This window comes from Protopterus annectens, chromosome 2.part1 (assembly GCF_019279795.1).
Source record: "Protopterus annectens isolate FY-2018-M chromosome 2.part1, PAN1.0, whole genome shotgun sequence".
In the NCBI taxonomy this organism is placed as follows: domain Eukaryota; kingdom Metazoa; phylum Chordata; order Ceratodontiformes; family Protopteridae; genus Protopterus; species Protopterus annectens.
Window position 1 is genome coordinate 1,727,521,678 of NC_056729.1, and position 16,142 is coordinate 1,727,537,819.

At 42.6% G+C, this 16,142-nt stretch overlaps 1 protein-coding gene across 1 annotated transcript in view; it reads left to right on the forward strand.

Annotated features, from left to right (window-relative positions):
- Positions 1 to 16,142, forward strand: part of DDOST (dolichyl-diphosphooligosaccharide--protein glycosyltransferase non-catalytic subunit) — a 337,702-nt gene that overhangs the window by 127,899 nt on the left and 193,661 nt on the right. Inside the window, exon 6 of the mRNA XM_044063179.1 lies at positions 3,975 to 4,068. Coding sequence (XP_043919114.1) covers positions 3,975 to 4,068 — 94 coding nt within the window. The remainder of the gene's footprint in view (positions 1 to 3,974; positions 4,069 to 16,142) is intronic.

Below are 16,142 nucleotides of genomic sequence, written 5' to 3' on the forward strand. Positions count from 1 at the left end.
TGATGCATCTTGTATTACTACCAGCGTCCTTGTGTAGTGGTGGAAATGACTTTGGCCAAGGCCATGGGGTTGGGGTGGTAAAATGAGGTAGAGCTGTGTAAGTCTGGCCAGCCAGTCAGGCTATCTTTTGGCTGAAATGCAAGAGATGAATGTACTTCTGTGTCTACATAGAGACAATCACATCTGTCTACTTCATCATATTCTCCCATCATTCCTCTTCTTTTGTAATAGTCACATGCAGAGACTGCAGAAGAATAAGTTTTAGGTGTGCCTGACATGTAGAAAAGTAGGTATCCAGCCCAGGATAAGTCTGGAGAGACGGGAAGAGTAGAACGTTTATGGGATTGGTGGGTGGAGTTAAAGCCTGAGAAAGCCTTTTCGATGCCAGAGGTGTAGTGCCTGGTGGCAGTTAGTCCTGCAGTTGAAGTGGAAGGATGTGGATCTTGAGGATCTGTCATGGTGTGTGTAACATTCTTTTTTGTGCCATGCTCCTTGAGACAGTACTGGGTGAGGGTTTTGGCCGGTAACTTCCTGGTCACAAGGACAGTGTAAGGCATATAGATACAGGAAACATTTCTAACAGCAATAAGGCTTGATGTGAATTGGTAAAGCAACACAAGAACCAGAGGATTTGAGTGAATGAGGGAAGTTTGTTGCACATGTCAGTCTACTGAAAATGGAAGACTTACAGTTTTTCATTTGTTTCTGAAAGCCAGATTAGTGGGCATTTCCAAGGACACTCTTTCCAACCACAGCCCGGGTACTAATGGCATCAACATAATATGCATGCCACCCAAAGATATGTTTTTAATAGGGCCCTAAACCCCCTTACATCTAACTATGAACTTTGGATATTTTTTTTTATCGATGAGCATAGTGCAGTTATGTAATCCAATGTTGTAGGTGTATACATAGTTTTGAAGAATGTAGCGAATAGAATTATCTTTGCATAAATAGTTTTTGGGGTAGCGCCATATTTACTTGGCCCATTTTGTTGTTAAAATTGTGCATTTTTGGGTATTTGTTGCCGTGGTTATACTTGGTTTGCAAAGGTTTAGACAGATTGATTTAATTAGCTAACTATCATATGTTTACCAGCATGGTCCAGTGGGTCTATATTACATGATCGAAACCTTAGGTTATTGAATACCTAAAGGTATATTACTAAATGTTGAACTCTTAAAACCGCGAATGGCTGTTTGTACACAGGGAAATAATGCCATTGGTCAAACTAAAAAAGAAAAAGTTTAAACAGAAATCAAGTGGGGGACTGTGCCCCCCACATCCCCCCTAACTAAATATACCAACTCCAAGATCGCTCTACATTGTAAAAAGGGCAAAATATGGCTAATGGCCAAATGACTTGTTTCCCTGTGTGGAAACAGCCATTTGTGATTTTAAGAGTTCGACATTTAGTGATCGACCTTCAGGTATTCGATAACCTAAGGTTTCGATCATGTAGCATAGACCCTGGTCCACTTGGGTGTAGAAAGTAGCCATTTTTGACAGAGGCCAGGGAGAAAAGCTTCATTACAAACGCAATATATAGGATCATATGTCGCCTCACAGTAAGACGTTGTCCCGTTCGATTCTCAGCTATTGCGTCTTCTGTGTGGAGACATGCATGAATGGGCGTACCTTTGTTGAAGGTTGTGCATCAGGGCCAGCAACTCGGCACGTAAAAATCTACTGCCAATCATTAGCGGACCGGAGTTCCGCTGGCGACCCCTAACCGGGAAAAGCCGAAAGACACAACAACAACAGATAAGGTACAATGAAAGCATACACAAAATGTAGTGTTTAAACTACAATAATTACAGATGGTATATACAAGTTAATAAAAGAAAAGGATTTGGCAGTCTCAGTGTATAAGATTTGTACAGAAGTGCAGTAAATGCACATACGTGTAGTGTTCAACTACAATAATTATAGATGGTATGTAGAAATTATATCAGGTTTTGGAAATATTAGCGGTGTCACCATAGTTAGAACTGAGAAAGGAACTGCATTTAGGCAGGAGAAAAATACTGTTGGTGGAAAATAAATTTATAATAATGAAAGGAAACAGAAGTACTGAGGAAAAGGACATGTGGTTAGCAAGAATTGGGGCTTTGACATGGTGTTAGTGAGGCTTTTGGGGGGCTAGTAAGATAGGGGACATGGAAGAAAACTGTTGTATAGTTACAAATAAGTTTTTATGTCAGAAGTACAGGGGTTATGTGCAAAAAGGAGAAGGTAATGTGACTAAGGCGTCCTAGGGAGAGAGAGGAGAGTAGAGTATGACCATATGGTGTGGATTGTGGTCTAAGGTCCAGAGTGATATCGGACAAAAATTACTCAAAGTGGAGTGTGACAGGAGCATGTCTAGCACTCCATCAGATATTGTTTGAGTTGGAATTTTGAAGGATAGAAAGTTATTAGATTAAGAGCAGGAGGGAAGGCATTTCGTTTCGTATTTTGGAGATGCGTGTAAAGTAAAGGAAGTGCTGGCAGTGCAGTTTGATTTGCTGTTTGGGGGGAGGAGTTTGTCGCTGGAATAAAGCAATTTGTTTTGAGAGTTGTTCGGGCTGGGATATTGTGTGGGTTTGTAAATATATCCGTGCTAGTCAAGAAAGTTGTTTGAGTTAGACAAGAGGTGGGATCTGTAGGTAACAGCAGCAAATTTTGCGGTTTTATTATGGTGCTCAAGGCTGGTATGGGTAGCTTGTAGGTGGATTAGAAAGACTACAGCAGAAAGAACAGTAGGGCACAGGAAGGTATTGGTTAGATGCAGTTTAATCCTGTTGAGGGCCCCATGTTGTTGGTGTCTTTATTAATTACGTTTGTATTGTCCTGTTTCAAGGTAAACTCCGTGTGGGCTCCCAGCATCTCTGAATGAAGTACAAGTTTGAAAGTGTCATTTAAGGAAGTTAAGTGTGCATGTTTTGCAGTGTGGTGTTAAAACAGTATTTCTTTTAGATTGTTGGGTGTTGTGGAATAGAGTTGCTGATCCATGTTTCAGTAGAAGTGAGGGAGTCTTGTGTCATAGGTTTGAAGCACAGCAATTGTGTTTAATCTGCATATGGCACAGTGGTGGCATGCTTACTGGCTTTAGCAGATTGTTTATAAATTAGTTAAATTGTAGTGGACAAGAAATGATCCCTGAGGGAGGCCTACTGTTAGATATATCTGTCCTCGTTTTTTAGATGCTTCAGTAGTTTTTTCTTGAATGTAGTGCCATCACAGAGATTTCTAATTTTCATGAAGTAGGGGTTCAATGAAATGCGTGCGATCTTTGAAAAGTTTGTGTTTTCCTTCCTAGGCTACAGTTGAATATTCTGACTAGCACAATGGTATTGTTATTGGCTGATTGAGGGGAATAATTTATTGCCTATCATTGTGGTTTCAAAGCTACCGGTAAACAGGATTAGTTTAGATTTTTTAGGGTTTGAGTTTGAATGTGTGTGTGTTAAGAAATTTGGCAAAATGAGAATCTTAAAACGTAAGCAACATATGAGAATCAAACTGTGTATGTTGTCATGCTTAAAGACACTCGCACAGAGCACTTTCAGGAATAAGGGCGAGGTACATCTAATAAGGTAGTACATTTCAGTTGCATTGCATGTTTCGTATTAAAGTCTGATTATTCATTTGTTAACCAGGTAACCCCACCAGTCTCAATTGCATCCTTTCAGAAGTGACCCAGTAGCACTGACTGGTTAAAGTGATTTGTTCAGTCGTGCACAAAGTTCAGGAATCAAACCGGAGGACTGATTACCAGATATATTCTTTTTGTCTACTTAGTCTGCTTGTATACTTTTACTATGCAGAAGCTTCTGGCCCAATATGAACTGGGCAGTAAATCGCATGGAGTCTTAATAAAGGATAAACTAAGGTTAAACTAAGTAACAGAAGTTTGTATTGCCTTTTAAGTTTTTGCAGTAGCAGGCAGTTGTATGCCTTGTTTTATTCACGATTTGCTCTCCTCTCCCCAGCATGGTGGCTGATCCTGACAATCCTCTCGTTTTGGATATTTTGACTGGCTCCTCGACATCTTACTCCTACTACCCAGACATGCCTGTTACACAGGTAAGCTGGAGCAGCTACATCTAGCACTATTTATATACTATTCAGACATGCCTATTAGACAGATAAGCTGGAGCAGGTACATCTAGCACTAGATTACATACTACCCAGACATGCCTATTACACAGGTAAACTGGAGCAGATACGTTTAGCACTTGTTTAAAAAGGCGACTTGTTTTAGTGAAGCATTTTGTCAGCAGCTTTACACTACATTGTCAGTTAACCCCATCTTACCACCTAAAATGAAGTTCTCAGTAATGGGTTCAGGTATTTCATCTCTCTGATTGCTAAAAAGAATGAAACACAACCCCAATAATCCTTAGGAAATGGCATTCTTAAGTCTGTTTGAAATATTGCTTTTAGTATCTTTAAGTTTTCAGCAGTGCAGCAGATGTTTGGCACAATTTGCTTGTTATAGTTTGCAATACACTGTTACTACATTATTTATGCGTTTAACATTTTATCATTAATAAAAACCCTTGTAAGTTGCAGCTGATCTGCTGATTTGTATACCAAAGTATTTTTAATGCGTATCTATTAATAACTCATAGAAAAAGTTAGCTAAAGAGAGCGTGCGTAGTTTACAGAAGTTAAACTGGTTCATTCTCCTGTCAGTTGTTACTTCTGGGTTCTTCATCTTATTTTCTTTGGGGGCTTTAACTGCATTTGATTTAAAAATAAATGAGCCCTGGTATTCAGCTGGATTGGTTATCTGACTTGCTGTTCTCTGTCTGATTATTGCTGATGTGTAACTCTATTTGATTTTGAATTGAAGTTTTTCGTTTAAAGTTTGGTTACCAATTTTTTATATTTTTCTTATATTGTATTTTTCTTTTAAGTTGTTTGTTCTTTTTGAGTTTTAAGAGGTCTTGGCTAGGGTCAGTTAGAAAAGAATTCCTTTGCAGACCGTGAATATTTGGAGGCGTCTTTATTTAGCTGGAGTGCTTGTTTGACTTCCTTGCTATTCTCTTTGTGGCTTTTGAGTTGCCCATCCCATGTAGAAATTTGATTGGTGACACTCCTCCCAGTCCCATCTCATCAGTTCATTCTATTGAGTACTGAGAGATCAGTTGGGAAGGCCCACCTAAGCTTCCGTTTCCTCCCTTCCAACTTGCTTTTAAAATGCACTTTATTCAGTTGCTTTTACTGTATCTGTGCTTCTTCCTACTTTATTACTGTATTTTACTTTTTGCTGCATGTTCAAGTGTTCAGTTGCATTTCTGCCGCATTTATTACTGCTTGTTAGTAGCCTAATTAAATTGTAACTATTATTCTAAGCATCTTAGTTTTGATTTAAGCACTTGGGCTTCAGACTAGTTGTCTTACATAAGGAAGGTGTGTGGTCTATACTCTTGTGGCATCTTCCTAAGTTAGGAATTGCTGTTTGAAGGCTTATTGTGACTATTATTCTGAGTGTCTTAATTGTGGTTTAAGCGCTTGGTCTTCAGGCCAGTTATTTTGCATTAAGGTTTATGGTCTACACTCTTGTGGGAGGAGAGGGTAGTCCCTGCCCTTCTGAGCTGGGAATTGCTGGTGAAGGCTTACTGTGGCTGTTGATGTTCTTCGTGTTTCACTGTTGCAGTCATCACATTTTGGTTATCTGCCTGCAGGTAGCCCTCAGCCGGCCTGAATACCAGAGTCTTGGATTCCTGCGTCTGATGCTGTCTCTTCTTCCATGATGTCAGGTCATCGGGGGTATAAAACATGCAGCCAACGCCATTACATCAGTCTTTCTTGCTGTGCGGTGCCTGAAGCAGATCACAAGTGCCGGTCGGCAGACTCCTGAAATTTTCGTTTTCGAGTTTCAGAACCGAAGTCTTCAAAAAAAGCTAAGTACCCCGTTTGGGATCCTTTTTCATGCTCTAACCATTGTCAGTAAAAGTTAACAATTGTCTTACCTGTGGAAAACAAATACCTCATAAAGATTTTCATTCGTACTGCATTCCTTGCTTAGGCCCAGACCACGATGTCCCTCACTGTCGGTTTTCTGCCTTGTTCAACCCCTGAACTATTCGTTGTTGGGCTATATTTGCAGCGAATTATTTTGGTACTGTGTATCTGTACTTCGAAATGAATTTGGTAAGCCATCCGACTACCGATATTCTGAAAAAACGTAAGGATACAGACAGAGACAGATCGCATAGGTCCAAAACTGCCGACAACGGTTCCGTTAAGCTAGTCGCCAGTCCGTCGGTACTCAGTGAGGTGCTTTCACAGCCCCTGATACCTGCTACTTCAGATTCACAGGCCTCTACGAAGACCCATTCAGAGTTTGGTATGCCGCAAGATGCTTCTTCGACTATGGAACCTGCGGATGTCTCCATCTTGGATGGGTCCGAAGCCGCTGTGCAAGCACCGGCTTCTGAGGGTGTATTCAGGCCTACAGACTTGCATTTTAAACCGATGCCATCTTCTTCATCCAGACCTAAATCTCGCACCACGCCTAGGAAACCGATGTCCAAACCGCATGCTCAGACCCATATGCCTAAAAAACAAATGCTTAGAATGGCTGAAGACCTTGTTACCTTAATTAGGGGAAGCCAGCCTTCCCCCTCTAAGAGACGTAGAAATGATTTTGCTTCTGATATTTCTTTTTCTTCTGATTACCAGGATTTGCCCTTATCTATGAGGATTCTGATGCAGAGGATTCCATTTCCTCTGCTTCCCCTCCAGAAGATTTCTCTTTTGGTGAAACCTTGCACACTCTTAGGGAGCATTTCCGCTGGGAAAGCCAGGATTACTCTGACTCCAAAAAGAGGCTTAGGAATTCTTACTCGTTCCTCAACATAGGCCTTTAGCTATCCCTCCTGTTCTGGATATTGTAGATGATGCTTTCTTGGAATCTAGCCTGTCCCCAGACACTTTACCTCCAGCTCCCAGAAAACCTGACAGGTATTAGAGTACCTGACTCTCACACGTTCCTCTTCAAGAATCCAACTGCAGATCCAGAGACCATTTCCTAAGGACCAAAGGGCATTAAGGCTACTGCAGCCAAAAATCCTACCCCTTCTGACCGATTCTAGAGCCTTGGACAGATGGAGTAAGAAGGTATACACTTCTGCTACTTTGGCCATTAGGGCTTTAATTTGCCCGTTTCATATGTTAAAGTACCAGCAACATATTATAGGACTCCTTAAACAGAAAATGATGATTCCTGACTGTGCTGAACAGAAAGAATTACAGAATTTAATGCATTCTGCAGAACAAGTTGGTAAACATACTTTGCAATGTGGTTTTGACTCTTTAGAAGCATCTTGCAGTGCTGCTGTCACTGGGTCTGTACTTAGAAGGCATGTTTGGCTTAAGGAGGAAAACTTGCCAGATCATGTTAAAGCTAAATTACTGGATGCTCCCTTAAACCAAGACCGCCTGTTTGGCAACAAAGCAGAAGTCCTCAAAAAGATGGAGGAAAAAGCTAAATCTATGCAAACTGTTAAATATTTCCTACAAGTACAGCCTCCCAGATTTAGTAGGCATTGGCCTGCAAGTAATTGGTCCTTTCCAGTCTCTTCTAGGCCTTCTCAGTCCAAACCCAGGAACAGACCATCTAGGTTACAGTCTCAGGCTACGCACAGGCCTAAGCAGTGGGGGGCTCCTACTTCCAAAGCAGGGAGTAGTAAGACACCCCCCTACGGAAAAATGGCACAATGACTTAACCTTAACCCTTCCAAGCCCTGCTCAACTGCCTGCTCCCTTAGGAGGAAAGCTCACCCTGCATGCAAAAAACTTGGAACTCATTACCCAGGACAAATGGGTTTTAAATATAGTTTCCCAAGGATACAGATTCCACTTCCACGCCCTACCCAACCCCAGATGGTTGGCCAGACCTACCCCCAAATCTGTGGGCAGAGGCTCAACAGCAGGCTCTCTCTCTCTCTTCTAAGTATCAGGGTTATTCAACCTGTCCCAGCAGAAAAAAGGGGACAAGGTTTTTATTCAAGACTTTTCCTGGTAACCAGAAAAGACCGCTCCTGGCGTCCTATCCTGGACCTGTCTATTTTAAAATATTTTTGCTAATCCCAAAATTCAAGATGCTAACACTTCAACAGCTGCTTCCTGTGCTAGGCAAAAATGCCTGGTTGGCAACGTTAGACTTAAAGGAAGCTTACCTACACTCACTTGGCAAGGCAGTGCATTTAGGGCAAATGCAACCCGAGACAGATGCACCTGCATATCAGTCAAAAAGAAATGTTAGCTGTACAGAATTCCCTGACAGCCTTCAAAGACCACATTCTTCCAGGACAATTATTGGTAAAGACAGACAAACACCATAGTTATGTGGTACATAAACAAGCAGGAGGGAATCCACTTGTACCCTCTCTGCAGACTAGCCATGGCTCTGTGAAACACAGCCTTGAGCTACCAAGTGCACCTGCAAGCTCAGTTCCTGCCAGGCAAGCTAAATTCACTGGCACATAACCTAAGCAAAAATCTCATGGACCCGTACGAATGGAAACGGGAACCAAAAATATTCTACCTCTTGAACAAATGGGGGAGCCCAGAGATAGACCTGTTTGCCTCCCCTCAGAACTACCAGTTGGACAAATTCTGCACAAGGACTTCTCATAGTCAAGCTTGGAAAGTGGATGCCGTGTCCTTTACCTGGGAAAGCCTCTTGGTTTATGACTTTCCCCCTTTGCCTCTCCTCTCGAAGGTTCTGCTAAAGATCAAACAGGACAAGCCAAGGACAATACTGATTGCACCAGACTGGCCACGCCAGCACTGGTACCCCCTCTTACACAGTATGGCACTGCTGGAACCATGGCACCTGCCTCAGACCCCTTCCCCGCTGTCCCAGCAGGCGGGCCAAATTCTGCACCCTCAGCTTCAAACCCTGAACCTTGCAGCCTCGCTAATTCCTTGAGCTCTCCAATAGCTTCCCTCAGTAAGCAGGTTCTAGATATCATTCTGGAGGCAAGGAGGCCTAGTACTAGAAAATCCTATGCTGAAAAGTGGAAAAGATACTGTTCCTGGAGCCAGACTCTGGGGGGATGGGCACAACAGTGCCCAGCTTGCCTCATATTCTTCAATGCTTAACAGAAATGCTCCACAAGGGCCTATCCTTTTCCTCAGTTAAAATTCATGCCTCTGCCATTTCAGCACACTATAATACTGAACTACCCCTCTTCTCTCACCCCCTGCTAAAGCAATTCCTCAGAGGGGCAAAAAATTTAAAACCCCCCAGGAGAGCTCCTACTCCAGCCTGGGACTTTAGTTTTGTATTGGAAAAGCTCACTCTCCCTCCATTTGAGCCAGCTGCAACTGCAGAGTTGAAATTCCTTTCTTGGAAAACAGCCTTCTTTCTAGCCATCACTTCAGCTAGAAGAGTGTCTGAATTACAGGCTCTCATGGCAGTGGAGCCCTTCATTATCTTCCATGCAGACAGGGTTTCATTCAGGACCATCCCTTCCTTTATATGCCCAAGGTGGTGTCTAGTGTGACCCTAAATTAGTCCATTCTTTTGCCTACCTTTTTCCCAAATCCACAAAACAATGGAGAACGAATTCTGCACTCTTTGACATGCACAGACAACTTAGATTTTTATTTGGACAGGAATAAGCCTCTCAGAAAATCTGAACAGCTGCTAGTTGGCTTTGCTGCAGGGTCAGAGGGGAAGGCCATTTTGAAGCAAACCATTTCTAAATGGATAGCCCATTGCATTCATTTCTGCTACAAGCACCATGGAAAACCTACCCCACAGGGGATACGATCACACTCCACCAGGGCTGCATCTACCTCTGTAGCCTTTCCCAGAGGAGTCCCTACCAGGGACATCCTAGAAGCTGCTACCTGGAGCTCTGTACATACCTTCACCAAGCATTACCACATGCCTATTCTTTCTAAATCCAGAGCTGGTTTTGCCACTGCAGTCTTGCAGGGCTTGCTAGCTGGCCCTAATGCTGTCTAACTTCCTCCTCCCTTCCGTAGCTTTGGGAATCAACCCAAATGTGATGACTGCACCAGTGAAACACGAAGAACATGGTACAGTTGTGTACACTTACCATAAATGTAGATGTTTGAGTGTATTCACTGTTGCAGTTCTGGTTATCCTCCCTCCAGCCCCCTGACTTCTATTGGCTCTCCCTTTCCTTCCTGTTTGGTGTATTAATCTTTCTGGTGTATTTGCTTTTTGATGGAGGTGTACCATAACATATAATTGCTTTCCTTTGTGGGGGCACCTGACATCTGGGGCAAGAAAAACTGATGTAATGGCGTCTGCTGCATGTTTTATACCCCTGATGTCATGTAAGAAGAGACAGCATCCGACGCAGAGATCCAAGACTCTGGTATTCAGGCCTGCTGAGGGTATTCAGGCCTGCTGAGGGGTACCTGCAGGCAGATGACTCAGATGTGATGACTGCAACAGTGAATACACATCTACATTTATGGTAAGTGTACACAACTGTACTTTCTAAGTTTCTTGGTTCTGATTTAAGCACTTTGGCTGTAAACCAGTTATTTTACATTAGGAAGGTTTGTGGAGAAGATAGCTTACATCCTTCTAAATGTCTTTGTCCTGGTCTGTGGTCTGCAGTCTTGTGGAATTACTGTTTACACAGATTTTTCTTTTAACTACTAGAGCATCTAGTTTGCTCATAGCTGAGTGTTGCTCATCAAGTTGCTCGTCTTATTGACTTGTTCAATATTTAAGTTTCCCTCACTCCTCCCTAGTAGTTCAGTAACCATGGATATGCACTTATTACTCTCTCTGTGGCCAGTCTGGTTGAGATAGGTATTCTGACGCACTGTAGCAATTGCTTCATGTACACTGACAGCCCACTTATCCTTAATGAAACAAACTATGTATGTGAGACATGTACGCTGGAGGCAAAACTGTTCTCATACAACCAAAACTAATCCTATGGAGGTTGTCAATGACACCTGCACTACACCTATGCTGAGGCACTTACAAGGTAACCTTCTTAAAACATCAAGACCTTCTGCACAGCAGAAAGAAAGGGTCCTCAACCATCACATAAACACTCCATTAAAACACCACCTGCAGCTATACATAGTAACACTATTTCCAATTCCTCCGCTGCTAAGCCCTTAAGGCAAACCAGCACACAGCCATATTTCCTTGTCACTGGTGATTTTCTATAGTGAGACACACCAATGTCCCCCACACCAGACTGAGTAAGGAGAGAGTTAGTTAGCTGCCTTTCCTGGGCTAGGAGCCAAGTCACACAGACACTGGGGTTATTGAACCACAGGTACCAGTATGACTATGTCATAGTCCATGTGGGTGATAATGACCCGAGATGTACCTTTCTTGACTATATGAAGTGAGGCATGATTAAGTTTGCTGACTGTGTCTCGGCCAGGTCTGAGCCTAGCACTGAGCAGTATACTACCTTCTCCAAGGATGATTCCTTGTTGCCAACAGAAATTGATTTCAGCAAACTGGCCTAGCTTCTGGTGTCAGTCTGGGGGGGGGGGGGGGTACAATGTTTGACAGTCTGGGAGGACATATTTGACAGACCCACACTACTTTGCCAAGGATGGTCTGTACTTATCACCTGTAAGCTTTCGGATATTGGCAAAGACCTTTTCAGCGCCCATTGTGTCTTTTTTAGGCAATGCCAAACTGATAAACCTACCGATTTTAACTGAACCTATGAAGGAATATCTGAAGGTGGTACTGCTTAGTGCTAGAAGTCTTAAGAAACTCTATCCCTGCAGGGCTTCCTTTCTGTGGAGTGTAGCCATCTTTGTAGTAATGGAGACATAGTTTAAAGCGACTGAGTACCCCAGCAGTGCAAGGTTATAATGCCTCTTACACCTTTACACAAGCTACTGTACAGGAGGGAGCTGAACAACGAGATAGTGTAGTGGTTAGAGTTTCTACTTTGCATGCAGCAGTTCATGGTTCCAGTACTAAGACAGGCCCTTTATTTGGATGGCACAGTGGTGCAGCAGTAGCGTTGTCGCCTCACAGCAAGAGATTCTCCGGTTCGATTCTCTGCTGGGGTACCTTGTGTGTGGAGTCTGCATGTCCTCCCTGCGTTTGTGTGAGTTTCCTCTAGTGCTCCAGTTTCTTCCCACGTTACAAAGACATGCATCTGGAGCTTTTCTCCCTGGGCCTCCGCTGAAAATTGGCTTTGTTCCAAGTTGGACTTTCCCAGTTAACAAATGTTAAATAAATAAAAATAAAGCTGGAGGAGTGTCCGTTTTTATTGACTATTCTCACATCCAGGCTAGTTAAAGTGTATGACCCACTAATACATGTGCAACACACAATAAACAGGCTGCCGTACCATATCCTTGCAAAATATAGGTCCCCCTCCATGTCCCAGGAAACCCATACTACCTATCTGAATGTAGTAGAGTGCCTGACCGTTCAATCCAATATGATATTCATGGGGGATCTGAACTACCCCTCTATAAATTGGGAGTCCTACCCCAGTTGTAATGCATAAGCCCAGCAGTTACTAAACTTTAATACCAACATCCTGGCACAGTTATTCCATTCTCCTACCAAGGTACAAACATCCTTGGCCTTCTACTCATGAACATGGAGGGGGCAATGTTCCTCACCCAATGTAATATCTTTGCTCATCAGATCTGACCATAAGGCAATATTACTTTAAATAAAAATGAAATCCGGGGATCCAGGAAAAATTAAAAAACATCCAGTGCTAGCCTCTCTTTACTAAGCAACACCTTAGCTAAATTCCAAGCATCACCAAATCCAGTAAACACTATAGATTAAACTGAGCTGTTTACAAAATCTCTGTACAGCATACCTCTCAACCTCTTAGAGCAAAAAATCTGGACAAAGCCATAAGTAAAAGTGAGACAAAAGCCCAAAAAATAGGGACAATTTTTAAATATTGCTCTTACAAACTTAGAAAGTTGATAGAATAACAGGCTTTGCATTAGCATGAATTTTCTAAAGGGTGTGAAGTCTGAAATTCAAATGTCGCATTATTTTCTAACTTCAGTTTTTAATTATTTGCCAGTAAAACCACAATTTTATGAGAATAGACCAAAAATAGGAGTCAAAAATCTGGACATTCTGCAAACATTTCTACAGTTGAGAGGTAATGCTGTACAGCCATATTGATAGCTGTATAGACTGAGCTGTGCTCAGTCATATTAAAAATAAGACAAACTCAAAGGACCAGCCACCCTGGTGGAGTCGCACTATTAATCGGTTATACAGCAAAAGAAAAAAAAAATCTTGGCAAAGCGTAGGTAGAACAAAGTCATACCTACCAAAAGCCCCCTTACCAATCTAAGCAGGCAGCTAGGAGGGCTAATACTTCAGAGGCTAAATTTGAAGAAAAAATAGCTTCTCAGGTAAAGGATGACCACAAAGCTTTCTACAGCTAACAATGTGCAAAACTTTTTGTTAATAGTATCACTGGTACTGAACAGGACGCCATTGCCAACCTTTTGGCTGAAATGCTTAGCTCAATCCCCCCCCCCCCCCGATACTTCAAAGGAAGTACCAGATTGCACAATCCTCCCAATCATTACTAGAGAACAGGTCATTAATACACTTTCCAAGGCCAAAAATGTTGCATTGATGGCCCTAATAACATCCCAGGATGTTTAATAAATAGCATGAAACATGACCTCTGGCCACATGAATCACTTTTCAACTGGAGCCATCGGGTTTTGTGTGCAGTGAATGGAAGATGGCTACAGTCATTCCCCTGCACAAATGAGATCCAACCACTGATCCAGGTAACTACAGCCCCATAAGTCTTACCACCCTCCTGTGTAAGGCCATGGAAATCATAATCATGGCCATGATAAGTGAGAACCTAGGTAACGTGCAAACGCTAGCCTCATCACAGTTCAGCTTTGTTAAAGGAGCACTTGCCTATTAAATCTGGTGGATGTTTTTGAGAGCATCATCAAAACGTTGGATGAAGGTAAGACTGTGCAAACAATTCACCTTGACCTGGCCAAGGCTTTTGATACAGTACCCCACTCAGGCATTATAGACAGGCTCAATAGTTTAGGTATAAACCCTTTTATCTCCAGCTAGATAACCATCTGGCTCACTGATGATACCCAAGAGGTCAAAATAGGTAAAGCCACCTCCCCAAGAGGCCAGTCACTAGCAGAGTTCCCTAGGACTCTGAATTAGGCCCGCTCCTTTTTGGCATCTATTTCTCTAAAATGGAAGCAAATGCTGAAGGTTTATGGCTGACTTGCAATCATCTGCAGACCTAGCTGGGGGTTATCAACTCCGCTGCAGACACTAGCATTCTTCAGGAAGGTCTATCTCTGACAAACAAATGGTGCCAAAGCCATGGTCTTAAACTCTGTGTTAAATGCACAATTGTACCAAACCATTCTGGCTAATTACCATGTTGGTGATACACCCCTAAGAGTTGACCCATTGGTCAGGAATCTGGGTACGCACATAGACGGTAGCCTTATCTTCGACCACCACATGGCCACAGTGGTGAGGAAATCCTTTTATGTTGCACAACTTATAAGTAAGTGCATGGCATCTAGGTTCAGAGGTCATATCCCATTGTACTCTACCCTTATCAGATCAGTCCTAGAGTAGGGTGTCCCTTTGGTATGCATCTGACCAGGCATACACAGCAACCAAAGTGACCTCTAAGGTTCCTTACAAAAAGATTACATGGCATAACAAGCCTGCCTTATGCAGAGCGCCTTAAAGCCCTTTTCCCTCTACTCAGTCTTGTACAGATTGTTGAGGGTATGGCTTACAAGGCATCTACAAACCCCGTACTTATGGAACTCCTATATATTCATAAGTCAGAGAATACCACAAGTATAAGGTCTAGGGACCTGAATTTTGTTTGTGACATAAACCAAACCTGCTGAAGAGACTGGTGTGTCCCAGAGACTGTCCCTACTGTGGGACAGGCTTCCCACCGATGTGAAGTTTGGTGCACAACCTAGACAAGTGGATGGGGAATATGAAACTTATACCGCACCTGGCACACATGTCCCTTATGGACTAGGGTAGCTTATAAATTCCTGGCCCTCAATGTCCTATTTTGATGCAGGACATCATTTTTCTTTTGGAAAAACTTGGCTATGCTTAAAAAGAGCCGTATGGTTGTTAGCCTACTAGCAGTCTATAAATCTGTTTTTCTGCATGTACAAAACATTGAGTCATTGTCACTTGATGGTTGTATTGTCACTAAAGAAGGTACTAGAACTTGTTTGTGGTTGAGGGGATGTGAGAGTCTGGGGCGTAACAATGTTGCCCACTTTTTTATGGAATGGGATTTGTAGTAGTGTGCCATTCACTGTTCCCTAAAACATACTAGCATATGAGCCGTTGGTCTCTAACGGAGCCACTTGGCACTTCTCCTTATTTCACAGAGAGCGCTGCCTTGTCGATACCTACCAAATCCGTCTTACCAATTCCTGCTAACTCTAACCGCAAACCTAGAGATTACCTTCGAAAGACCCTTCCCAGAATAGTATTACTACTACCTACTACATGCCACGTGTGTCATCTGGCTTAACTGCTACCCTCATAGTCATGCATACACACCCTTAAAAATGGTCCTAGATTATACCCTTACCTAACCCACACATACTCGCACACAAACTCTCCTTCTCCTCCCAGTCTCCAGACTTGCACTTGCATACAAAACTCATGTATTCAGTATCGTGCATGCTTGACATTCCTGGCATAATCAAACACTCTAATCTGAATGCTCAAACACATGGGTTCCATTTAAAAGGTTGTGTGTGTATGCAACTTTCAGTGCTGATTAGACGTTAGTTAATCTGTTGCACCTCGGCAATCATATCTTGACTTTGTTTATAAGATGTATGTACCTGCATGCACTTTTGAAACTTGCATGTATGAGTACTTGTACACAAAGTTGTGCAGAGACTACAGTGTAACTGTTGTGAAGGATTTGCATGCATGCTCAAGATGTTAATATTGTGTGTTGGCAATCTTTCTGTTTACATTAATGATGCACTGTGCAGAAGTAGGTTAGCGGTGATTTCTCCTGTCCACCTGGTGAATCTGGGCATACTAAGGCAATGCAGCAATTGCCTCATGTACACAAACAACCCTTTCCTCCTACCATCCAACACTACAACCTGCGAGAGATGCACTT